Below are 27,841 nucleotides of genomic sequence, written 5' to 3' on the forward strand. Positions count from 1 at the left end.
AGTAAACATCTAAAAATAGTGGGACTGCAAAACAGAGAGTAAACAGCCACTGGATACATGATTGTATGGCCATTAAAATGGGGATTATGAAAACCATGCAAGAAAGTGAGGGGAGGGGCTGGAGGACACAATATTGGATGCAAAATCATGTAACAGCATGAGTGAAAAGGTTAAATGTTGCTATACTTAATGTTAATATTTACATTAGTGGGATAGGAGTGTACATAGGCCCACAGACATCTTCCAAATTTTCTAAATCACACTTAGAGTCCTTTAATAAGAAAAAAAAAAAAATCTTTACAAGAGCTGTGGAACCCCTGGTTACAGCCTGTGTGCGAGGGCCACAGAAACTCCCGGCACAACTTCCTGGTTTATTTCTCCACAGGCGGAGAAGCTAACAAGCAAGGTGGCAGCCTAGGGCAGGAACTGCGGCACATCCTGGTGTGGCTTTTCCCTGGCCTGTTGGCTCCATGACATGGACGACACTTTCCATATCCAACCACAGTTGTGAAGACAGCTGAAATCTTGTTCTGCCACTGGCTTCATACCGGTAGTCACATCATTATGGCAGGCACTGCAAGTTCCCTACCTAGTATCTATTCTGCCTTAATGACAGACCACTGATCAATCACAGGCCCAGAAAACAGCATTTCCCAGAATTCCTGATGGACAGGGATGGCTAAGTAAGTTCTGGCCAATAAGAAGCAAAAGTTGATGGATGTGTCTTTCCTAGAAAGGTTGAAGGTAGACTCATGTAGTAGACCTCCTTCTGCTCTTAACCCCTTCTTTCCTGGAATACAGAGGTGATGACTAGAGCTGCAGCAGCTAACCTGTGATCTAAGGCAATCTTAGAATGGAAGCCATATGCTAAAGATACTAGAGCATAGAGATCCCTAATGGCACCAGGAAGCTGACATACCAGCACTGCCCTCCCTACTACAAATGTCTTTAAGAAAAATAAAACCCTTAACTTGCTTAAACCACTGATTTTTACATTTTAGTACTTGCTGCCAAACAATTCACCATCTGTGAAAATTTTACATTAAAATCTATACACTTCCATTTAAGAGAATGTTTACAATAAAATTAGGTTCTCATGGTTCCTGAATCAAATTCAGCATTATTAATGGCATATTCTTATGGGTTCTCAGAACCATAATCATAAATCTATGTTTTCCTCAATCCTCCATTTCTTCTATGTTTACCACCAGTAATTGTTCCTTTAGAGGACTAATTTAAATAAAATCTTCCCAAACCATTATTTATATATAACAAGCTCTAAATTGGAAATATCGTTTTTCTTATTTTTTTAAATATTGAAGCATACGATTAAAACTTTAAATGAATGCAAGTTACATAAGCATTTTTATTCATAACAATTGTAAAATATCAACTAGTATTAATTCAAAAATGAATAATTAATCAACACCATAAAGACCAATCCATATTTTTAGATAAAGACAGCAAACTGAACACATGCACTCAATATTGCTCCAGTCCCAAGCCTCTCCGTAACTGCAGTAAAGAAACATTTTTAAAAACATAAATCCTCGAGGAAGGGCAAGTAGGAGCGGAGATGACAATACACTGAAAACGGGAAGCACACGGGCCAGCAGTAACAGACCCAGCAGCGCCAAGGAAGCCCAGCTCCGCGCCGGCCAGCGCTAGTGCGCCGGGCAGAGCAGGTCTGAGCCGCCCACGCGAACCAGGGAGTTGCTGTGGTAAGCCAGGACAAGCCACACGTCATGGCGAATTTTATGTGTCAGCTTGACTGGGCTAAGGGATACCCAGAGAGCTGGTAAACCATTCTTTCTGGGGTGTCTGAGAAGGTGTCTCTGGACGAGCTTAGCATGCAGTAGGCCGAGTAAAGAGACCCGACCTCACCAATGTGGGTGGGCAGCACACAGGCCACTGAGGACCCGAATGCAACAGAAGGACGAAGGAAGGGGGCTCCTCCGTCCCCGAGCTGGGACGTCCACCTCTCCTGCTCTGGGCGGACGGCGGAGCTCCTGGTCCCCGGCATCCTTGGGCAGCACTGCTGCTTGCTCTTCCTCCCCTGATTCACAGTCAGAAAGTTTGCAAACCTCCTCTACAGTTACAATTCAATTTCCCCTCCAGAGCACTGCAGTTCTTTAAAACACATGATTTTGTTTTGAACTCTGGGCAATTCGGTCTTAGAGAAAAGAGTGTGGCTCCCGTTTGCTATCTGCTCAGTCCACATGACCAACATGAGTTGAGTCTCTGAAACTTCTTGAAAAACATGAGCCGTTCTGAGCTCATCCCCACCACGGATGTGCAGACGTGTCACGGCCGTCAGAAGGGACAATTTCATGGGCTACTGAGGGAACTTTAACTTAAAACTTAGACTGTTTCACACCAAGAAGCCATTAGCTGATGCAGTGATTCAGTAAATGTCTTCAGTGAACTTCTGGACGTGGCCATAAATCCCTGTACCTGCTTCACTCCCCTTTAATTATTCCATTAACTGATGACTAAGGGCAAAGGCTTGAGAGAAACCCACCCGTCTCATAACTTCCTCTGTCACATCACGCAGCAGACCCACCTGCTAACTTCAAAGTACAATCCGTGTAACACAATATTTTCTTATGTTTAATGTAATAAACTTGATTATTTTTGAACATTCATTCCAGATACCCATTTTTGGCACAGGACTTGAACTTTCCCATGCTCACACCAAACACCTCCCATTCCCTCCCAGCAATTGGTTTCATCATACTGGGCTGTATATGTCAGCTAGAGCAGAAAACACTTCTGGCAGGAAAAACTTCCTGCGGGCTGTGTCCTGGTGGTTGCATTTGCCCCACGGGCCTATGACCCGGCGTCCCTCTGAGCGGAGTGGGCTGGGGCGGCAGAGGGAGGCAGCTGGGCCCCGTGCCCATGCCTGGAGTCCTACCCACAGGTAGTTACGTGAAGTGCGAGAGAAGGAAAACGCCAAGTGTGGCAGGTGGGAGCCTGTGACTTGTTTTGGCCATAAAGACAAAGCCACTCAGACACACTGTCCGCTTCCTGGCTCTGTGTATTTTACATAAACCACTGTAGATACAGAGGAGAGAAAACACACAGTGGCCCGTAAAACACAGTACTTGGACGTGGCAATTTCGAGTTGTGAAGATACAGCCAGAAAAAAAGATCAGAGCACTTTCAAGGACTTGATTTAATAGACACTAAATATATAGATTCCACTAACTACCGTTAACAGTCTTGTAGTTAACATATTTTAAGCCAGATAATTCTAAAGAACACTCCATATTTAACATTAGAAAGAATTATATAATTGGATCAGGGACCATTTGACAATGCACTAGCATGGAAAAAATCCAAAGCTCAATTATGTAGCTTTTAATGTGCAGCTTATGTTACATGCAATTGCTCTCCGTAAAGCAAGTGTTTTGCGCATGCAATTAATTTTAACCTAACTTAAAAAGAACATTTCGTGGGAGGACACGTGATGTTGAGTAGAACAATGAGAACAGACGCCACAACCAAGAGACGCTTCATTTCTCTGTAATGTTTTACTTCATCTGAGCAAGATCCATCTAGTCCACAATATCAGGGCCCATAACTCAGCTCACTTACCCTCCTGGGGCCAGGTGATGAGACGCGGGCCCCTCACCAGCTCCCGGAGAGAATCCTGACCCATCTAAATGTACCGAGGTAATTCCATTCCCCTGGCTAGGGCCCACGCCGGGCGCGGGTGGACAGGGCCAATCTGCCGGGAAGTTTCTGAGGAAGGGAGTCTTAATTTAAACTCCAAACACAAATACACCAAGAGGCGGTACCGGAACTTGGGCGGCCACCCTGGGGCCTAAGGGGAACCAGCACCAGAGCCCAAACGAGTGTGTTAGGCTGGGTCCTCGCCGCTGTCTCCGAGCTGCTGAAATAACCAGCCCTGAGCGGCCCGACGCTGGCCTGCCTGTTTCGTGAGATAATAAGCCCTTTATGGTTTTGGACATTTTGGTTGAGCCTTCTGTTATTTGCACGAAAAGCACTCCAACTCATACAAAGAGCTTTGGCGGGAATTAAAGACTCCCCAGGGAAGAGTATCTTGGGTTTAAAATCTAAGCAGCCTGGAATTTGCAGGGCTGTTCCCTCTCATCCCAGTTACTCACCATCAAAAAGTGATGGTCCTCAGGTTCAGCTCGGAGATACTTAAAAATCACTTGTTCCATGAACCTCTCCATTAGATCCCAGTCTTCAATTATTCCATGTCTTATCGGCCACTAAAGCAAGAGAAACCAAACTATGTCAAGCTTCAGTTCACATCAGTAAGAGCAGCAGTTCAAAAGCACTGGCCAGGAAGAGACCGAGTTATCAGAGAAAACAGGCCCTTTGCATGGAGTGAATGTTAATTTATTAAAGAAACAACAGGCACTTCACCAGAAGGATTAAGTTATATTATTGTTTATAGTCTATTCCACGCCTCTAAGTACAAAGTGTCATCTTAACAATGGTAACAGGTGGAAAAGCACAGCTAAGCCACGGTACCGTTCCATCTGGAGTCTGGGGGTTTTTAGAACAAACGTCTAGTGAAGTAACTTTAGTGCTCCTTTTTAATTAATCACTCTGCAGCTCTTCTCCATCTGACCAGTCAGTGAGTCAGCCTGCAGTTTTCCACAGGAGCAGGTCTTGCTCTTGCACGAAGCCCAGCGTTCCCGGAGTCAATCCTGCATTCCGGGGCTTTGTAAATTCACTTGATTTCCCACACAGAAAATACCTTGTTCAACTAACACAACACTGTAAACCAACTATATTTCAATTCTGAAAAATACCCCATTCAAAAACAACAAAAAATCCTCTTTTCCAACATAAGAATAAAATACACAGCTCACAAGCACAATTGCTACGAAATCTACCATTTTGCATTATTCATCCTACTGCTCTGTCCTTGGTGATACACTTACAGAAGCAAATCCCGGTGGGGAGCTTACCTTTGTGGCATACGTGGGTTTATCTATGGCTTCATCCCCAATGAAAAAGTCCAGGTCGTCAACTCCCCTCAGCACCCTCCTTTGGGCTTGTTCGACCACCTTTGCCGACTCTCTGATGGCAATACCTTAGGAAGAACAGCACAAAGACTTCTGTCACCATCCACACTCATTTCAAGGATCAAGGAAGGATAATATAGCCCCTGTGTATGTACAAGTACATCATCAATATCAGGGTCTTATTTGGAGTTGAGTGTGTTCACAGAAAAGACACTATCACAGAGCACATAAAGTAATACAGAAACATTTCTTATGTTCCAGTATTATTTTCAGCATGGCACAAAGGGACTTAGCTGGTCTGCTTTTAATACTGACAAAAGCTGCATTACTAAATTTCTCAGTTTCATTTGAAAAAAATCCCTCAGGATAGTGAAGTGAAGTGTCCATGGAGCACATATCAATCAGTTCTGAATTTTAAAACACAATGTAGAAGGAGACAAAATTAAAAATATAACACAAAAGAAGAAAGTAAACTGAAAAATGCTCATACACTCTCAAGTCACTTTAATAAAAATCTGTGTCATGTAGATTTAAAGTATATTTTTAGTCTTTTTACAAAACCCACTAAAAGAAAAAACTAAGAGGTTGCTGACTAATATCTGCAAAAAGAAAAATTCAATAACCAAACTGTACTATGTAAAAATATTAATGGCTTTATGATACATTATTTTACTAAGAGCTTAACTGTGATATTTAGGAATACACTTACAGTAAATAATCATATGAAACTTCACTCTAGAATTTAACATCTAATGAAATGTGGAAAGCTTTACAAAGATTCGATTTCCCATTTAAATTCCTAACCCCTGGTCATACTCTGAGTTCCCATAAATTCATCTTCATCAAATTTATTGCAAAACAAATTAGTAAACACATACAATTATTTTTAAAAATAGATTATTTGTAGTCCCCAATTTATTAGAAATGAAGAATAGCAACAAAGCTATGGGAGCAAATTTTAATCCTTTTTCTCAGAAAGGCATCTTGAAGTAACAGCCTGAAAAGGTGGGAAAAAAAAAAGAGGTACAGGACAGAAATCACTTTGCTCACATCCTTTTCTGACTCCAACTCACAGCCACATTTAGCCCAGAAGCTTTCAACTTACAGAAGGTGGCACAAATCTAAAGGACAGAATTTCTGCAGAACTCACGCAGCAGGCGTGAAGCGGAAATGCTGGGGGCGGTGCCCAGAGAAAGCATCCAGGTCAGAAGCAGTGGGCATGTCAGGACCATGAGGCTGAGAATGGGGCTGGGAAGGTCAGGAGGGCCAAAACGTACTAAGGCAATCTGCAGAACAAATGCACCCATCTCTGAACACAGACCACGCCACGGAGTGGCACACCGACAGGCACCGCGCAGGATCATCTGATGCACAGTTAGCACTTCAGAAGGCCCCCGGTGAGATGGCCTGTGGCAGACCTCAAAAATCTTCACACAGCCTATCAGTGCAAGTGCCGACTCCACCCTCTGCGCAAGGACAGGCTAAATTATGCGTGAATTTAGAATTAAACTGCCAAGTCAACATGAAAGACTGCAAAGAGGCAAAGGCAAAAAGGTTCTTTAATTCATGACATTACTCACCTTTACCAAGAATTTGAGGGCAATATATCTACTCAAAAGAAAAATCACCATCTTAAAGAAAAAAGTGCTAACTTAGTGAGAATGAAACTAGCTCACTCAAAAATCTCAATGACAACGAAGTAAACCTCATCTTTCCTAAAAGGTAGATCCAAGTACTCTGACCCCAAATCACAGCAGACCTGTGTTTCAGTGGCCCTGAGAACTAACAACAACAAAGCATGCAAAGAATGCTTCCGTTAACTGTTACGTGGAAGCAACTAAGCCCATGAAAGAGAACGAAGGTATAGAGACCTTATACTCAAAATCCTTTGTCGACACCTGGGAAAAGCAAGCTGTGGACCCAAGAGCCCTTGTGAACATGATGGAGAACCAAGTCTAGGAGAGCAGCTGTGACAAGTATCTCTGAATATTTATGGAGTATACATATGACTCATTATAGAATGAAGACTGAAGTCACCAGCAGCTGTTTCCAACACACCTCGGCTTACACAGGACCCTGACTCAGGTGTACACAGAAAACACAAGAAATGTGCAGAAGACACTAAGATGGAAGGGACAGTAAATATACCAGGTAACTAACAGGACCAACACCTAAACAGTGCAAATGGTCACACACACGCGGCCTCTCCAGGCACTGGAACAGCATGAGGCCACGAAAAATGATGAAGTAGTTCTTCATGTATGACTCCAGAAGGTTCACTAAAATGGAGTGTTACGAGAAAAAAAGCAGGATGCGACACAGCGCATGCAGTACACCACCACAGCAAAAACATGTCTGTGTGTGTCTGCTGGTGTACGCAGCGCTACCTCAGAAAGGAGCACGAGAAATCAGAAACGCTGTCGCCACCTAAGGGGGGAAACGGGTGGAGGAAAGCTAATTCTCACTGAAACTTCCTTCTATACCATTCAGTTTGCCTGTCACATGAATGGATCAACTATTCAAAATTAATTAAATCTGGACTTCTGCTCCTGGAAAGACGGATAAACAGACTCTCCCCCGCTCCTCACGCTAAGCACAGCTAAAACCCCTAGACTTTATATTTGAAAGAAACATGAAAAACGCTGAGAGGGGAAGAGAAGGCAGCAGACTGGCCAGCGACCAGGACCCGAGGAACTACACGGTGGTGACTTCTCGAGTTTTCCTTCTGTCTCATGTATCCCACACTAGGTGCCAGGGAAGCCATCAACCCAGAAACACCAATGGAAGCAAACAAAAAAAGTCCCCAGAATGCCTGCTGTCTACAGCCAAAGGAGATGAGGGGACAGTGAAAGCACAGAAAACTTAAACAGTAACTGCCAGACTCCAGCCAAACATTACAGAAAAACAAGCCCCCCCTGCAGTGTAGACACCACATGGGGAGCCAGGACTTCCATCCCCTCCACCGCCTCCCTGTCGGGGCTCTGACAGGAGGCCCAAGTGGGAAGTCAGGGCTTCCACCACTGACAGCAGGCACCCCCTGCCCTCCCAGCTGGATGGCGCCTGCAGAGGCCTTGGGGGGAGGCCTGAACTCCGGACCACAATCAGCAGTAACGTGGAGCCCCTTCCCAAGTAAGGGTCAACAAGGCCCAAAGTAAAATCTGAGCTTCAGTTCCTAACTGGCAATATCCCCCTTTCCCTGCTGGAGCAATCACAGAAATGACTCACTAAAACATAAGACGTAAGTAAGACCTGGAATCTCGTAATATAACACCCAAAATGTCCAGCATTCAGTAACAAAAAATCTCTCACCATAGCAAGAACCAGGAACACCTCAACAGAAACGAGAAAAGGTGACTGACAGATACGAGCGCCGGCACGACAGAGGGCGCAGAACTGCCAAACGAGACTCAGGAAGCCATCACAGAACGCTTCCATGAGCAACCACAAACACACCTGAAACAGGGGAGAAACAGAAGACAGTCAGCAAAGAAACACAAAGTCACGGCAAAGGTAAGAGACCACATGGGAGTTCCAGAACCAAAAAACATAATCCCTGAAATAAAAATCTCAGTACATGGGCTCAATAGCAGAAAGGACAGAGGAATCACTGAACTTGAAGACAGAACAACCGAAATCACCCAACCTGAACAACACAGAGAAAACGGACTGAAACCAAATGAACAGGGCCTCAGGGACATACGGGCTGGATATTAACAGATCTAACATTCATGCATTCTCAGTCCCGGAGAGGAGACAGAGGTAGGGCTGGAAAAGCATTCAAAGAAATAATGGCTAAAATTTTGCCAAATTTGGCACAAAAAAAAAAAAAAGAAGGAAAGAAACCTATAGATTCAAGACTGAACAAACTCCAAACAGGATCTTAACTCAAATCCACACTGACATATTATAGTCAAAACTAAAACTAAAAACTAAAAACCAAAGAAAAAATTCTGAATGCCTCCAGCAAATTTCTCACCAGAAATCAGGGAGCCCAGGAGGAAGCTGTGTATTTTTCAAGTGTGGAGAGAACTGCTCACTCGGAATTCTGTATTTAGCAAAAATATCCTTCAAAAATGAAGAGCAAACCAACTAACTGTTACACATACAACAGATAAACAACAAGGTCCTCCTGTACAGCACAGGGAGTTCACTATCTTGCAATGGCCTATATATTTAAAGCTGAGTCACTCTGCGGCACACCAGAAACTAACCCATCATAGATGGGCTATACCTCAATAAAAGAAATTTTTTTTACCGTAAGTATGTATTTTTACTGAAGGTATAGTCAGTTTATAATGTTGTCAATAAAAAATGTTTGGAAAGAGCAAATCAAGACATTCTCAGATGAACAAAAACTAACAGAATTTGTCAACCAACTATCTACTCTAAAAGAATGGATGAAACAGAGAGGAAATGATAAAAGAAGGGATCCTGGAACATCAGGAAGGAAGAACAAGAAAAAGAGTACAAACATGGAGAATTACATTTCCTTCTCCTCCTGTGTTTGCTAAACTTTGTTTGGTAGTTGAAGCAAAAATTATGATGCTGATGTGCTTCTCAGTGTGTGCAGAGGAAACATCTGTATGACTATTACAGCAAACTGGTAAGTGTTGACACCAGCAGACTAAGAAAAGTTACGTATATATAATGTAATAGAGCAATCACTTAAAAAGATACACAACGAGGTATAGCACAGGGAACTATACTCAATGTCTTGTAGTAACCTATAATGAAAAAGAATACGAAGATGAATATACCTGTATGACTGAACTATTATGCTGTACACCAGAAATTGACACATTGTAAACTGACTCAACTTCAATTTAAAAAAAAAAAAGATACACAAAGAGAAGCACTCAAAAACACCACAGATAAGTCAAAATGAAGTTCTAAAACATGCTCAAGTAATCCACAGGAAGTTAGGTAAAACAAAACAAAGAGCTGAAAAACAGAACAAACAGAAAAAGCACTAACCGATAATCACAATAAATCTAAGTGGTCTAAACACACCAGTTAAAAGACAGATGCTGGCAGAGTGAATTTAAAAACATGACCGAACTTTGTATTGTCTGTAAGAAACTCTCTTCAAATTTAACAATATCTAGGCATACCTGTTTTACTACACTTCATTTCACTGACTTTTTTTTTTTACAAATTGAAGGTTTGTGGCAACCCGGGATTAAGCAAATCTATCAGCGCCACTTTTCCAATAGCATTTGCTCACTTTGTGTCTCTGTGTCACATTCCGGTAATTTTCACAGTATTTCAAACTTCTTCATTATTATTATATTCGTTATGGAGATCTGTGATCAGAGATCTTTGATGTTACTCCCATGACTTGCTGAAGGCTCAGGTGACAGCATTTCTTAGCAATAAAGTATTTTTAAATTAAGGTACATACATTGTTTTTTTAGACATAACACTACTGCACACTTAATAGACAACAGCACAGTATAAACATAACTTTTAAATGGACTGGGAAACCAAAATTTCATATGACTGGCTTTCTTGTGATACTTGCTTTATTGCAGTGGTCTGGAACCAAACCTACAACATCTCCAAGGTATGCCTGTATGTAGGTTAAAACTACAAAGATGGAAAAAGATATTCCACATAAACATTAATCAAAGAAAAGTATGAGTGGCCACATTGCTCTCAGAAAAAGCAAACTTTATAGCAAAGAAAGTTACCACTAACAGAGAGGGACGTCAAATAATGATCAAGGGTCAATCCACCAAGAAGACAGAGCAATTCTGAATGTGTACGTACCAAAGAAGAGTGCTGAAAAATACACGAAGCAAGAACTGAAAGGAGAAACAGACAATTCCACAATTATAGCTGCAGACTTCAACACCTTCTCTCAACAACTGATGGCACAAGCAGAAAGAAACTCAGCAAGAATACAGAATTCAATAGCCCTGTCAACCTACAGGATCCAACCAACGCGAAGAGAGCTCTCCACCCAACAAGCAGAACACACACTGCTTTCAAGTGCACATGGGACCAAAATAACCCTAATACTGGACCATAATACAAGGCTCAACAAGCTTAAAGAACTGAAACCATACAGACTATGCTTTTGGACTACAATGGAATTAACCCAGAAATCAACAGATGGGTAACGAGAAGACTCCCCCGAACACTTGGAAACTAAACAACACAGTTCTGAATAATCTGAGGATCAAAGAGGAAGGCTCAGGGCAACTAAAACTACATGAACAGGATGAAATGAAAACACAAAATATTAAAATGTGTGGAACGTAACTAAAGCAGTGCCAAGAGGAAAAAATTTAGAAAAGAGAAGTCTCAAATCAATAATCTAAGTTCCCACCTTAAGAACTAGAAGAGAAAAATAAACCCAAAGCAAGCAAATGAAAGGAAATAAAGAGTAGAAACTACTGAAATGTAAAACAAAAAATAGAGAAAATTCAACAAATCAAGAAGCCAATTCATCAAAAGTTAAAACTTTTGCTCAGCAAACGACCCTGTGAAGAAGATGAAAGACAAACTACGTGATGGGAGAAATTACCTGCAAACCACACATCTGACAAAGGACTCATATCTAATACATACCAAGAACTCTCAAAATAACAAAATTATAGAGATGGAAACAGGTGAGTGGGTGTCAGAGGTCAGGATCGGTGGAGGGGAGGCGGGTGTGTGTAATTATAAAGAAATAACACGGAAAGATCTTTGTGGCGATGAGATAGTTCTGTATCTTGACTGCAGTGGTGGTTACAGGAGTCCACACACAGGATGAAATGACGGAGAACTGCACTTACATTGTACTGATGTCAAACTCCTGGTTATGATGTTGTACTATAATTGTGTAAAATGTAACTTTTGAAGGAAACAGGAAGAAGGGCACATAGAACTCTCTTAACTCTCTGTACAACTTCCTGTGACTCGATAATTATTTCAAAATAAAATATTTTAAAGACAAAATAGTTTGTAAATGATTTAAACAAATTAAAAAATAAAACACCTCAGTTAGCTGTAATGATGAATCAAAACTAACGAGAGTAAATCAATAAAGAACATTGTAAAAGTTCTGAAGATATTTTAAAATAGAATGTGTGTAACCAGAAGAGAGAGGATATTCTGCAAGTGCTAAAAAGTCATCTGAGGGCAATCTAAGGAAGATTATCAGGGACTGTATCTCTAAGAAAGATTATATCTAAAGATTTAGGTATAAATTCTGGATCTTAAGAACACCTGTTACAGCAGTTGACAATAATAATTTTTAAAATAAAAATATCCAGTATATTTCCCCAAAAAAGTCATATGTTTTACTAAACCATCACAGAATAAATAATTCCTAACTTACATAAACTGTTTCAAAGAACAGAAAAAGAAAGCTAACAAACTTATTTTACAAAGCCAGTAAAATTCTGATATACAAACTAGACAAAACTAGTACAAGAAAGGAAAATTATCTCACTTTTGAACATTGATACAAAAATCTCAAATAAGTATTTGCAAATATAATTTAGCACGTACTTAATATTTCATAACCAAGTACGGTTTACCTCAAGAATGAAATAAAAGACTGTTCAATATCTGAAAATATATCAATGTATGATATGAGCTTAATTATCAAAACCATATAATCACCTCAGCAGATATACAAAAAGCCTTAAATGTCAACATCTATTCATAATAAAAAAATTTTTAAAAACCTCTTAGTAAACTAGGAATACAAGGGCACAGTATTAACCTGAAAAAAGCATTTCCACAAAAACCTACAGTAATCACTAGTGAAACACTAAAATCATTCTTTTTAAAGTCAGAAAGACAAAAGCACCTGCTACCCCCAAGTTCTAGCCAATGCAGCCAGGCCAAAAAAAAAAAAAAAGTACTGGCATGAAAAGAGACAAAATAACCATTATCTGCAGTTAACACAATAGTACAATAGTTTGCATAGAAAACATAAAAGAATCTGCAAGCTATTAAAACAAGTAAGACAGGGCACAAGACTTAGATTCAAAAACAACTTTAAAAATTCAGTAGCATTCCTACTACGCTGGCAATAACTAATTAGAAAATTAAATTTAAAAAAAAAATTCACAACAGCAACAAAAACATAAAGGTACCTAAAAATAAAGGTACCAAAAGGTACGTATGAGCTTTTTGAAGAATATTGCAAAATACTACCAAAAAGCATAAGAAACATGAATAAATAATAAAACATATACCATATTCATGGATAGGAAAATTCAGTTCATGAAGATACCAAGTTTTTCCCCAATTAATCTACAAAATTAATGTGTCTCTAACCTAAATCTGATTATAATTTTTCATGGACCTTAAACTGATTCTAAAATTTATAATAAAGATTAAGGGCCTAAGAATAGCCAAGGCTATTCTGAGAAATAAAAAGCAGGAGGAACCAGATCTACCAGATATAAAGACACACGCTAAAGTAACAGTATTTAAGATAGTGTAAATTTGGAATAGAGTTGTTTTTTTTAATACATGAATGAAACAAAATAAAAACACCAGAAATATTCCCAACCATATACGGTAACTCAGTATGACTGCTGAGGCACTCTTCAATAAATGGTGCTGGGGCAACTCGCCTTACATTTGGAAAACAAGTAAAATGATCTCTCTCACACCATATTTTAAAAAATAAACTTAAACTTTTCTTAGAAGAAAATACAGAAAGTCTTTATGACTTTGGAATATAACCGCGTTGTTTAAATAGAAACAAAGTATAAAAAGGTAAGACTATAAAACTAGACTGCATGAAATTTTTTAACTTCTGGATTTAAAAAATCATTTTAAAAAGATGTCATAGAATAGAAGATATTTACAAGAAATTAGTATTCAGAGTATGCAAAGAGTTCCTGTAACTCCACAAAAAAGACAAAAAATGCAATAGAAAAATGGGCAAAGATATGAACAGACAATGAAAGGTGCTCAACCCTCCTAGTAATCAGAGGAATGCAAACTTATAAAATGAGACATCGTTTTACACTTACTAGACTGGTGAAAATCTAAGTCAAACAAAATCAGTCATTGTCAATGATGTGCAGAACCAGAGACTCATCCACAGATGATGGGCGTTAAGTCCCTACAAGCACTGGGAAGGGCAACCTGGCAACAGCTGATAAGGTTCACAAGGTGCACCCTGAACGATGAAAACAATCGCATTTCTCATTGTTCTCTTGGGAAACGAGCACATGTGGATAAGATACTTACGACACCATTTTGTATAAGCAGAGAAAATTGGAAAATGCCCAAATATTATAGATTCACATATTATAATTCTGATCTGGAGCTGTATATATCAACACTGATACATCTTAAAAACAGAATACTGAGGGTTTTAAAACACATGCAGAAAGTTACATACAGTATGATATCGTTCTGAAAATGTTTAAATTCACAAAACAGCACTACATATTGTCACTTGTATCTTGTATCTGTAATGAAAGGATGAGGGGTGGACGGATACAGGAAACATCCAGCAGAGGAGGGAACACTGGGGAAGCAGGAAAGGCCTGGAGAAGAAAATAGAGGGCTGGCACTCAGTCTGATGTGTGCTTGTATTCACGTATTTACCAGGAGCAATGATGTTAACATGTGTTTATTCTGGGTGGTGGGTACATGGGTCTTTGTTATATTATTATATTTTTCTTTTTCTCTTTTGGCCAAAATAAAGATTTTAAATACATCTATTTAATTAAAAAGCAGAAACATCTCTGGGCTCAATCTCTGTCTCCAGCCTATCCCTTTCCCCAGAGCAGCAGACCTTCTACCCAGTTGCCTGCTTCACCCCTGAAGTCTTCAAACATGGAACATCTAAAATGTGCTTACTTTCTCCTGACCCCTCCTGCCCCCCCACACCCTCCTTCTGTGGATGTGATCACCACATATATGCACTCCTCTGCCTGAAACTCCTCAGTGACTCTCAATACACTCCAATAATTTAAAGGAAAAAAAAGGAGGGGGCGAGTAGAGAAAACCTTTCTTCAAATAATTAAGCAAATTGTGCACAGAAGCCCCAGTAAATTAGACACAAGCAGGGCTGCCCTGGAATAGGAGGACAGGGCTCGGAGCTTCTCTGGTCTGGGACAAGGCCCCCGAGGGAGCCTCAGAAATAACCTGAAAACTTCTGGTATGCAAAATACAGTGAAAATTCTTCAAGATGACAGTTTAAAGTCCCTCAGCGCCTGGCCCTTCCCCCCATTCCCAACCAGACCTCCTGCCACCCTCTGCTGGGAGGTGTGACTTCGGCCTGTGCACTCCGGGTGTTCCTCCCCTCTGCACCCACCAGAATCAGAAAGCCTTGTTCCAGACTCACCACACATCCACACACATACACAAAAGCTCCACCTTTTCTCTTTGGAAGCCACTTGGCATCTTGAACTTCACCTTGTGAACGGAGGCTCTGTAACCAGAAAAACGGTTCAGCTCCCAGGACTAAAACAAGCAGCAGGCCACCTGCCCAAGGGAACCAGGGCCGTCCACCTGTCCCAACACATCCACTTCTGCCCAAACACCTCACACTCCCTCCTGGGGCTTCTCCAGCTCTTGAAACACATTCAGCCAACAATAGAGCTCTTCTTTCACTCCCACCTCCTTGACATTTTCCTTTCTAGCTTCTGCCACCACTAAGGTTCTGACAGCACCCATCTGAGAGCTGCCGTGCCTCTGACAGTGAGTGAGATCCTGCTAATAACGGGCTTCAATCCCCATCTCTACTAAGGCTGACAGGTTAACGGGGGCAGCCACGTGAACGCTGCTGGCAGGTTTATTAAAGCAAAAGGTGCAAGGTCAGCCTTTCAGAGCTGCTACACTGTGAAAACAGGGTTAAATCTAATCCGCTTTGAAAATCAGAAAGTCCAATTTATCAATTCAGCACAGAACGATCAAGTTCTGTGGCATTCACAATAAATAATAAAATTCACGAAAGACTGATCTATCCCACAGAATGCCAATTGTTTTGGACTGAACTGTGTCCCCTCAAAATTCGTATGTTGAAGTCCTAACCCCCCATGTGACTATATCTGGAGATGGGGCCTCTAAGGAAGTAATACAGGTCAAATGAGGTGATAAGGATGGGGCCTTAATTCATGGGACTGGTGTCCTTCTAAGACGAGGGAGAGACACCAGAGGTCTCTCGCTCCCAGCCACGCACAGGAAGAAAGGCCACGTGAGGACACAGCAAGAAGGCACCACCTGCAAGCCCAGGAGAGAGGCCTCGCCAGAAGCCAGTCCCAATGGCACTTTGATCTTGTGCTGAAGTTAATTTCCGTGCTGACGATGTCCAGTCTACCGTGCTTCGTCATGGCAGCCCTAGCGAACTGACACGCCAAATCACGGACTCAAAATGAGGAAGCAGAAGACCAGCCACGCCTACTAGCAAGGGCACTGCATCACGGTAACAAAACAGATCTAGGAAAGCAAATCCACGACCAGCTATCCAGCAAGCAAGGCACTGGAACAAGGACAATCAGATATCCTCAAGGAAGCTGGAATACAACTTCTGGTGATCCGAATGCCCACACCCACCTTTGGTCTCCCCTCGAATAAATACTAACTAATAGCTCAGCCCCCCCCCACCCACCTCAGCGCCCACGTTCCACGCTGGTCACGAGAGCCTGTTATCCAACCGCCCCGACCCCGAAACAGCTTACAGTTTCTAAGCACAACTAATCTTACAAGTGCTACATTTTAAGAGGCAGAATTTCACTTCACTCTTGACTGATACACCTTACTCTCTGGTAAACTGTCTCCAAATAATAACCCAGAATTTAATTTCAGAGAAGAATACTACGCTGTGGACAACCGACCTGACCCTGGGGTCTCCTGTGAATAAAGAGTGGGCAGGACGCACTCTTCCCAAAATGTCAGGACGTTTCTTCCTTTATCATGCTCTACTGACTAAAATTTAAACAAAAACAGAACATTTTTGAACGCAATAAAACAGTCATCAGGTCTCTCATTTCAAAAAAAAAAAAAGGTCTTTTGATAGAATGAATACAATACAGTGAGTACAACAGACATTCAGTCCACCAAGGTGCTAAGTTAATAAAACTGTGCTCGCTTAAAATTACAAATTAACCTTCAGGAACCAGATTTACATCTTCCAAGCAGCTCAGACATTTACGACTGCATGAAGGCCCCTGCCAACCACCCAAGCTGAAACTCCAGTGACTGTGACAAAGGACTGTATCAGAAGAGAACCAAAGGAATAGAAAGTGGGGGTTTTTCTGGGTAACAGCCACAGCCAACAGAAATACTCGGGAACCAGATGTCAAATAACTCCCCAGTAACCAGAACAATCCTCTAAAAGAAGATGGCAAGTAAATTAATATGCCTTGAAAAACAGAATTAGAATGCTTATAACAATTTTGAGAAACACAATCCTTTATAAAGCGAGGGTGGAGCTTTACTTACATGAAGGAATAATGAACTGTGGCTCAGTGTTGCCTGCGTAGCCAAGCTTGGTATACCTAAAAGCACAAAGTCATCAACACATGTTTAGACAATAATACTCTCCTCTATATTCCATTAATGTCTTTTAATATAAGCTCTCCAAGTCCTAAAATATCAAGTCTCAAAATATTCCCTTGAAATTAAAAAAAAAAAACAAGAGCTTGTGATGACTGACAATCAAACACTAGTTTCAGGTAAGCAAGCAGTTACAAAAACGTAAAATATTACGCTTGTTTCTACTGGAAAAGTTCTTGCACATATATTAACACATAAATTGCATTTGTGTATCCCTAATCATTTTAAGTGCTTTTATACTCTTAATTTTTACAGAAACCCTGCAAAGAAAGTAAATATTATCCATGTTTTGCAAATGAGAAAACTGAGGCACTGAAAAGTTAACTAAGTTGCCCAAAGCCAAACAGCTAACGAACAGAGAAAGAACCAAAATCTAAATATGCAGGCTCTAATTTCAGAGCTGGCTCTCAGAGAAGTGTACTTACTTCCCAAACTTCATGAACTTTTTAGGGGGGTGAGGAAATTATTATATAATTTTCTTAAAATGTCATAGCATATGTCTAGAAAAGCTACTGCCACTCCTGAGAATATCTGACAGAAGCATCTCTTAACATCTCATTTCAAAACGAGCCCATTTTCTGTCAAGATACTCCGCACGATGGATTCCAAAAGTCTTAGCTAAAATGAATGCCAAAATACTACTATCTGTTCCAAAAGCATTTGCTAATCTCCTAAATGAAAAAAAAAAAAAAAAAAAAGGGCGGGGGAGGGGGGACCACCACTCAACCATCTGCCGGAAACGCAAACCTGGAAGGACTCTGAGCCCCGCTCCCCCTGCAGGCCCACTGGGGCGAGCCGCCGGGCTGGACGGGCAGCCAGCATTCTGCACTGCTGCTCACAAGGAACAGCACAGCCTGGCAGTGCTAAGAGGGACGTTATTAATTCATTCCATTTTACACGTAATTTCAAGATGCTTGATACTAAATTTTTTCAATGTGATTAATATATTCCAAATTCTAATAAATTAACGTTATGATTTTTAAATGTATTTTACCATATGCTGATTTTACTATTTTTGAACACATAGTAAATAAATAAGGTTTAGGGATGCAAAAAAAAAAAAAAAAGAAAAGCAAGTCAGCGCCGCTTACATCGTGCATTACTGCTCAGTCTCCAAGGACTTAAGGACTCGGTGTCGCAAGAGCTCGGGCAAGGCCAGGCCCCGAGACCCTTCAGGCCCTACAAGGAGTTTCTAAAAGGCAAGACCCATCCAAGGGCACTCCCAAGTTCTACCAGAGCACACAAACCAAGTGAATCCAAGTCCACAACTCCAGAGCTCGGCAGACCCACAGGGAGGGCCCAAACTCAGAGCCCAGGGGCTTTCCAGAAGGCAGGCAACATACACCGAACTTTAAAACTTACAGATCATCCCAACTGAACCATTTTTCTGGAAGTATACTTCAAACAACAAACATAAACTGAACTACTGACCCAAGGCTAGAGAAGCCAGAGAAGCCAACAAGTAGGCCAGAAGTCACTAAAAGCATCACACCCAAGTCCATGCTCTTAATAGGCCACATCACCATGGGGCGTGATGACGGGGCCCTTCCACACACCCCCAAAATTATGCTCCTTGTACTTAAGTAAATCCACCTTCCCCCATGGTTATGAGTTGCAGGATGATCTGAATTGGGTCCTTTTTCTTGACTGTGTCTCCAACCCTGGCATGGTCTGGCCTGGGGCAGACACCCCACAAACACCTGCTGAGTAAGTTCCTCCCCATGTAGAAAAGGCAATCGCTGTCGAGCTGCTGGGGGAGGAGCCAGTGCTGGAAACGGGGATGCTGACAGTCAGAAAAACAACTTGATGGGACCAGAAAAGGCCAAAGACATAGTCTAATGCCATCTCTCATTTACATTTGTTTTTGTGTAACAGGGTTACTCTAAAAAAAAGAAACAAAGAAACCCCGAAGCAACACAGTTGACCTCCTCAAACAACACAGGTTTGAACTGTGCAGGTCCACTTACGTGCAGATTTTTTTCAATAAACAGACAAATAGGTGTGTAGCAGATCGTGTGCAAGGCTTGTATTGAAATGGATAACCTATCCTCACACAAGCATAAGGTGAGTGATTTTTTAATATAAAATTAATAGTCTCTTGGTCTTCTTATTGTTTTATAACTTGCCTTTCGAAGAGTTACATTACCGCACAGTGTGCCCCTCTCCTCCAGTAACTGGAGAAGGGCAGATCAGTCTACCATCACAGGTGAGCGGCGGTGTTTGAAACGTAGTAACGTCTCCAATACTGTTCTGTGAACATGACTGGACTACTATACGCCACAGAAACTGTATAATGATTCACTCATTAGTGTGCAGGCAAGACTACCAAGAAGCCATCATACCGATCACACCAGGCTTCCATCATCTCTCTGCTTCCTCATTATCAATGCACGAATTGCGCTGTGAATAAGCAGGAATTTCTTTCTCACATAATCTTTTCACTTTTGATGTCTACTGTCAGTAATACATGTAACAGCTACCGTGTTTTGCATAAGAGAATATTGATGAGGTACTGACAGGTGGGTCATCCTGTAAACAGGTGATGTAAACCTATGGCATCCAGAAACAAACGACAGGACAGCGCAAGTGTGTTTTCTCTTCCTTATCATGTTCTTAACAACATTTTCCTTTCTGAGCTTACTTTAAGAGTACAGGACATAAAACACATACAAAGTATGTGTTAATCAACCGTTTATGTTATCAGTAAGGCTTCTAGTCAACAGTAGGCTATCAGTAGTTAAGTTTAGGGGGAATCAAAAGTTATATGTGAATTTTTGACTGTGGGGAGGGGGTTGGTGTCCCTAACTCCAGTGTTGTCAAAGGGTCAACTGTACAGTAAAATGTTAACATTTATTAAAATCAGGTGCTAAGTACCCCTCATGTCTATCATATTACTTCCTGTATTTCTGCAAGGCCATAGTGTATTGTACTGGTTGAGACCACGCACTCTAGCTCCAGACTGCCTGAGTTCAAACCTAAGCTCTGTTATTTGCCAAATGTGTAACTCTGGGCAAGTGACATTACCTCACTGTATCTGTTTGTCTGTAAAAAGATGGTCATAATACAACTTACTTTCTAGGCTGGGTGAGTTAATACAGTAAATACACGAACAGACAGAATGAGCACTACAATAGTGCTGTCTGTATGTTTTAGGGTTTTTTACTATTATTTTTCTGTATGTTTGAAATATTTCCTAATTTAAATTTTGGGGGAAAAAAACAGTATGTTCTGTGTCCCCAGTCATACTGTTCAGTCTGCTGTGCCCACTCACACAGACACACTGATCTGTGAAGTGGTGGAGACAAAGTGTACCAGTGGTGAAACTAAAGACACCAGATGCCCTTCAACAGCTGTCTCATCTTCAGCCCCAAGTTCTACGCCCTGAAGCCACAAACAATGGCCCACAGCAGCCAGAGACGGGAGCACTTTTTGGGCCAAAGCTCTAAAATTCAACTATATACTGATGGTGCCACCGCCACATGCCACTCGGCAACGGCTGCGAGGGCACTGTTCAGATGCTGAAGTCACCGCGTTCTCCGCGAATCGCAGGAGGCCTTCTGTCACAGAGCCACGTGGGCACCCCCTGCAGCAATTCCATTAAGCAAACAATGGTTTTCACAACTGAGGCAAACTAACACTAAGATGTATCGGTATTTGTATCTATTAACCACTTACTGTGAGGCCTTCACTCCCATTCTAGCAAAACCGAAACCATTAAAAACACTGGCAAGAGCACAAACTCCTCAGGTCATGCTAGGGTAATTTACCGTCTTTAAGTTTTCCTGCACTATTTTTTACATAACATCAAATACACTTGCGGTTTTTGTACTTTGAACGATCACAAGGTAATGAACATCTAACGAGACTTTTTCCAAGAGACATTCACATTTAAAATTTTAACAGAACCTTCATTAATACAGGCTCAAGTGGAACCTCAATGAGAACCTCCTAAATAGGACACCATGAATGTAACTGGCAGTGCTCCTCCTGAAAGTCTCTCCTAGGAGGTCCCCCCCAATGCTGGATTGGCCTTCCCCCAAGAGACGATCTTATAATAGCTCAGCTACACCAAGAACAGAACCCCAAAAATCAAGAAAACACAACTCTTAAAAATGAAAAGTGTCCAGAACACCATTTATGCAAACAAAAAACATTTCCAGCCAGTTCACTAGCTAGAAACTACATAGCAGGCATGTATGAGGATGCTGAGAGGGAGAGGAGGGTAAACCACCCTGGTCCTCAAAATGTTCTTCAAAATGTCCACCTGTTAGAAACGTGACTTCAGATCAAGTTTTTCATGGTGGCACGGCCTGTGCCACCTGGCAGGCAAGTTTAAGATCATCTGGGTAGGCATCTAGGAAGAAGGTACCAAGCTTGGCTGATCAGATCACCTGGGAAACTTCTAAAAATACAGCTTCCCAGGGCCTGCCCCAGAATCACAGAGCAGGAGCCTGGGCATCTGCACTTTAAACATCCCCTGTCCCCTCCCCCCCCAACCAGGGTTCTGATGACCAGCCAGCCTGGGATCACTGACTAAACTATGCTACATGCACATTACATTTTTACATAACGCAAGCTCCCCATTCTCAGGCCCACGTTCCAACGAACCGTCTCCCACCCACCACATCATCAAACAAAACGCACTCTTGGTGCTGAAGCATCGCAGCGGTCACAGGCTCAGGACAAAGGACTCACACCTACCTACTCTGCCTTACTATTCAGAGCACTGTGTGTTTAGGTATTCAATGAAAAAAATGTGGGAAATGCTTTTCAATTCAAACTGTTTATGTAATTAAGATGTGGTGAAAAAAAATCTAGTAGCAGTGAAAAAACAGGCTCAAAACAGAAACATTTAATCCTTAGGAAGAGATAATAAGGGGAAAAAAATCTCTCAAATCAAGACATAATGAAAAACTAGCAGCAGTCCTACTGAAGTCAGAATTAAGCCAAGGACACCCGCCACCGTTATTCTCATTTAACATTGTTTTGGAAGAACCAGGTAATACAAACCACAAAGAACTAAATAAAAGGTACAGTACTGGGAAGGAGGAGACAAAATTTACTTGTAAATTTTAATTATAAACCTGGGATACCTAAGGACATTAAGTGAAAAACTAAAAGCAACAGGGTGTTCAGTAAGATGGCCAGTTACTCAACGAAGAGACAAAAAAATCAGCAACCTTCCTACCAAACAGTAACAAGGGAGAACACATACTGGGTGAGAAGATGCCATTCACAATGGCAACCACAGGGAACAACACCGCCCACGGGAACAAATCAGGATGAGAGGAACTCTCGGTTTACAAGGAGACACGTAAATGGAGACACACCTTGCTCACATAGGAAGGAGGGTCGATAGCTTTAAAAGGAACATCACCTATCACTAAAGTCACCTATAAATGGAACAGAAAGCCATTCAAAACCTGGCCCAACACTGAGGAAGGTGGTAGTAAATTACACCCAGGTATTAGTAAAAGGCTGAAGTCTCATTACAAAAGGAGGTTTCATTATCTATTAACACCGTGAATGCAAACATCCCATTATCCAGCTTTAAATGCATACACCCTACTGTCCAAATAGTGCATTTCTAGGAATTTATGCCACATAAGCCCTGTTACATGTATAAACAGGTATGCACAAAAAAATGTTCTCTACAACATTACAACAGCAATACAACAAAAAAACTGGAAACACAGATGCCATTCCACAGAAGATAGACTGAGTAAGTTATACTGCGATCGTTAAATAAAATGTATACAACCATCCAAAACGGAGCAGATTCATGTTACTGGCCACACACAGATAAACAACATGACTTGAAAACAGTTGCAAAACAGTATCTACTTATAATGTCAGGGAGCTAACGGGGCCCACGATGCTGGGTTCAAAAAGCAGCACTAGCTACGCGACTTTTGGCAAGTAGATAACCCTCCCTGCTTCAGTCTCGTCACTGGTACAAGCTCATCAACGAGCATTCCCGCCTCAGCACTAAATATTACCTTTGCTGGACAATATCTCCTAATTCAAAAAAGTAAAAGGATTTCGTTTGTCAGTAATTTTATTTTATGACTGAATGTTATTTGATATGTAATGGTGACATGCGTTTCTCCCAAGAATTGTCCTTAGGTAATTTTTCTTCTAGAGTTTTAGTGTCTTATCAATTTGTATAAACTCTCACATACCAAGGATATTAATGCTTGCCCATCTATATTACTAGTTTTTCCCGGTTTGTATACCTTCAGTTATACATTTCCTTAAATATAATTGTTTAAACAACTTAGGTGACCAAATCTACCAATTATTTTCCTGAACAATTTCCATTGCAGTCTCTACTCTGAAAGTCCCTCCCCTATACTAAAATTTCACGTTGTTTCTCTTCCAGTTCTGTGTATATCTGATTTATCTGGTACATGGAGAGATACATCAATCAGATTTTCCCAAACCCATGTACATAAAGAATCAAAATCAATGAGTTTCACATTAAAAGGCTTTGGTTTCTTGCTTGTTTATTTGAACACTACCTTCCCAAAGGACAGCCAGCATGGTGGAGACAAGCATCATTCTCAAAAACACACACAAACTTTGCTTACAGATTGCCAGCCACGTTCTCAAACTCAGCGCCACCTTCCATGCATCCCATCCTGGGAACTTTCCTCATGGAAATCAGGACAGACAGAAATATGGAAACAGAATCAACAGCTGCATAAAGCAATACCAAGAGTTACAACTCTGCCTTTAGCCAAATGTGTTCTTACATTCAAACTGCACAGCACCATAAAAAGGTGTCTATGAGAAGTCTCAATCCCATTCCCACACCCATCTACCCCACTTCTGCCTTCCACCCATCTATTCTGTGCATCCCTTTAATGCCTCTTTTTTTAAGTACAATATATCCTTGTTTGCCCCATTTTAAAAGGTCCTTCTTTTTGCCTCTTGTTAAAGGCCACTCTCTCCCCACAGCAGTAACTGTCGGCTGGGAGGAGGATTAACCTGACTGTCAACGCCACATACTTATGTAGAGCTGAAATTCCTCCTACAGCCACGTGTCTAGAGCAGAAGGTGACAATAGAAGCTCAATTAATTTATATTCGAACGTGGAAATGTCACATCTTGAACAGTGTTTTTCAAACTGTATCCTGCAGGGAAGTTCTTTTGATTGAGACCCCTTATGAGGTCCAGTCTCAAACTGCAAATTTCAACCAGAATAATTCTACTCCCCCCTAAGATTTTCCCAGTTAAAAAATAAAAGTGACTACACTGTCCTAGAAAGCAATTTGGTAAAACTAATGATAGAGTTCTAAACAACACACACTCCCCACACCGTACACTGTAAATTACTATATGATTAAGTTCTTCAAACACTCCCTCGGGTGTCATATAGAAAAGGGTAGTCTCTGTTTACAGGACACAGAGTTAAATATGTAAGTTCAAATTTATTCATTATTTTATCTAAATCTAATCCTTTCTTCTTTTTGTCTATTTGATCTGTAAATTTCACATGACCCAATGCACTTGTCCATTTCTTCTTCTACAGGCAGCATTTTTTGCTCTGTGTCTGGTACATACAGGATCATAGGTGTGGCCTCTGACTTCCAAGGTGAAATGGTGTACTAAACATATGATCTAATTTCACTCTGTCCCGAAGCCCCACTAAAACCAAAGCAGAATGATTTTAAGATGTATAAACGACAACAATAGGGAGAAAAAAAGAGGAGGCAACAGCAAATTTTTGGCCCTGAATAACAATGAGTCAGTGGGAAGTGGCTGCAGAGATGTAAGGAAACCAGCAGGGGAAGCTGAGAACCAGCCCAGCACAGACCCCAGGTCCCAAAGGGCCGCACAGGCCCCTGTGGATAGACGGGACTGAAAGGGCCTAGGTGAGACAGCCCACTCCTGCCCCACACGGCCAGGCAGCCGCTCTTCCCTGACCCCAGCGCTCTCCGCACACGGACTCTGGAGAGTGTAACACAAAGGGTCTTTGGACTCTAAGTCCCCCAGCACGAGTGAGCCCTGGAACTGTTCTGAAAATAAAGGGGTTACTTGACTGAGTAAAGAGCTGATGGCAGAGACACACTCTCCCACAGCTTCTCTGCCCACCACTTGGCTCTCAGACACTAGCACCCAGACCCCAACCTCCAAGCAGAGGAGGAAACTGGGGAAACTGAGCAGCTCAAGAGGGAAGATCTGAAGATCATTAGACCAAGAGATTACCCAACAACTTGCCCACATCAACCCTGGTGAAGTTTAAAATCAATCAGCCAAATCTACACATGCACAGTCTAATACGCTTTTTAATTCTCTGAATTTTAATCATGCGCAGACAGCCAGAAGTGACCATCATCAGAGGAAAGCCTCTACCATGAAACACAGGGATGAAAACAGGCAAATCAAAATGTCAACTTGGAGGAAACAAACACTGTAGGGAGAAACTCCACCAACACCACCTCCAAAAAGCAAACCAAAAAAACCCACTATAATCAATATCCTATAAGAAGATATTACATCCAAGAAACAAAAACAAGATGCTATGAAAGAAAAAAGAAAAAAAAAACACTTAGAAAACAAAAAAGAGTTCTTGGAAATTAAAAATCCAAAGTAAAAAATTTTTTAAAAACTAAAGAGAAGGATGAGAAACATCTTATAAGTTAAAAAAAAAAAAAAAGATAAAATGATGTAAAATAAAAGGTTTAAAAAAATCAGAGAAACAGCCCAAGAACTCAGCTCGTGAATAACAGGAGTTCCAGAAAAAGAAAACACAAACACAAACAAAATAATTCAAAAGTATTATCCAAAATTCAAAGAATCCAGTTTTCAGACTGAAGGAGTTCACCAAATACCCAGCACAACGGAGGAAAACAGACCCAGTTCAAGGTACACTTTTGTAAAATTGCAGAAACCAGTGACAGAGGGAAAATTCTACAAGCTTCCAGAACGTGGGGAGGAAGGGGAGTCAAAGTCATTTATAAAGACTTCAGATTTCTCAGCAGCAAAACCAGGAGCAAGAAAACAAAGGATCAGTGTCTCCAAAACTCTGAAAGAAAATTACTTACAACTCCAAATATTATATCCAATGATCAACCAAGTGAGGGATTAAAGAAAAAATACTTTCCAACAAGCAAGGAATACAAAGAAATTTACCTCCCACACATCCCTTCTCAGAGAGCAACTGGAGGATGCTCTCTACCAAAACAAAGGAGAAAACCAAAAAAAAGAAGAGGGGCTATTAAAAAAAAATACGAGAGAGGCTAGTCAAGCCCCACAGTGACGATGGAAGGAGACCCCAGCATGACAGACATGCACCAGTCAGACGGGATGTGAGATTCAGGATTCAGGCACGTCAAAGGCACTCACCAAGACGTCTTGTACCACTGAGTCACCCTTTCAACCTAATAAAGTTACGTTCTGAAGGACCACCAGCACAGGGAGTAAAGCAGGCAACAGGAAGAAATGTGATTTGGGAAACAAAGGCTCAATCCAAGAGAAAAGCAAACACCCAGAAGACTGCAAAGGGAGCCCCAGGTTGCACGGCAGACCTTTCTGGAAAGCAACAAGCCCAAATAGAACACAGGTTTGCAAAAGGGATGTCTCTAAAAGCAAAGTGGCTCTGACAGGGTCTCTAATGTGACTGACCTTGTGGAAAACTGTACTGAGAGACTGGCTACTTGAAAATATAGAAAATAATTAGCAATGATACAAAGAAAGCAAAAGAAATGAACAAATAAGGTAATCATTAACTTCAGTAAAAACAAGTAATTATGACACTCTTCAATGAATAAGTATATCAGCATAGGCCAATCATGTAAACAATGATCACAGACACAACTGGAAAATATAATAATATATCTCTATTAGGAGATCTGGAAAGGAAAAACAGAGAAGGCAGTGTAACATTTAGATCTTCATCTAACAATAGTAAATCAACAGACACTGAAAAATTGAGAGTCAAAAGATACACCGATTTGTATATTATTTAGAAATACTAAAGTCTATAAATGTCAGAAGGTCTAGAAAAAATGTTGAAAGTTGGGGGAGGGTATAGCTCAGTGGGAGAGTGTGTGCTTAGTATGCACAAAGTCCTGGGTTCAATCCCTAGTACCTCCTCTAAAAATAAAGAAAGAAACCTAGTTACCTTCCTCCCCCTGCCCAAAAAAACGAACAGATAAATTTTTAAATAGATAAATAAACAAACAAACATAATTCCCCCCTGAAAAAAAAATTTTAAGTTGAAAGTCATTGTTTCTGGGAAAGGACAGAGAAAAGCAGGGAGAACTCACCCTCTGTGTTTTCATATAAGCCTCTCAGCACTATTTGAC

The 27,841-nt window shown here is 41.1% G+C and overlaps 1 protein-coding gene across 13 annotated transcripts in view; it reads right to left on the bottom strand.

Annotated features, from left to right (window-relative positions):
* ACTR3B (actin related protein 3B) overlaps positions 1–27,841 on the bottom strand; it is a 169,984-nt gene that overhangs the window by 134,760 nt on the left and 7,383 nt on the right. For 11 of the 13 annotated variants that reach the window (XR_012507984.1, XR_012507985.1, XR_012507983.1 and 8 more), the window contains exons 2-4: positions 17,415–17,470; positions 4,950–5,074; positions 4,131–4,241 (exon numbers count right to left, since the gene is read on the bottom strand). Coding sequence is in view for 6 of the 13 variants with exons in the window: in XM_074366695.1 (XP_074222796.1) it covers positions 4,131–4,241; positions 4,950–5,074; positions 17,415–17,470 (292 nt within the window). In the remaining 7 variants the exon portion in view is untranslated. Of the gene's footprint in view, positions 1–4,130; positions 4,242–4,949; positions 5,075–15,315; positions 15,385–17,414; positions 17,471–27,841 lie in introns of those variants that run through there. The other 2 variants (XM_045514878.2, XM_074366698.1) reach the window with 2 other exon arrangements.

The sequence above is a fragment of the Camelus bactrianus genome, chromosome 7, assembly GCF_048773025.1.
Source record: "Camelus bactrianus isolate YW-2024 breed Bactrian camel chromosome 7, ASM4877302v1, whole genome shotgun sequence".
NCBI lineage: Eukaryota > Metazoa > Chordata > Mammalia > Artiodactyla > Camelidae > Camelus > Camelus bactrianus.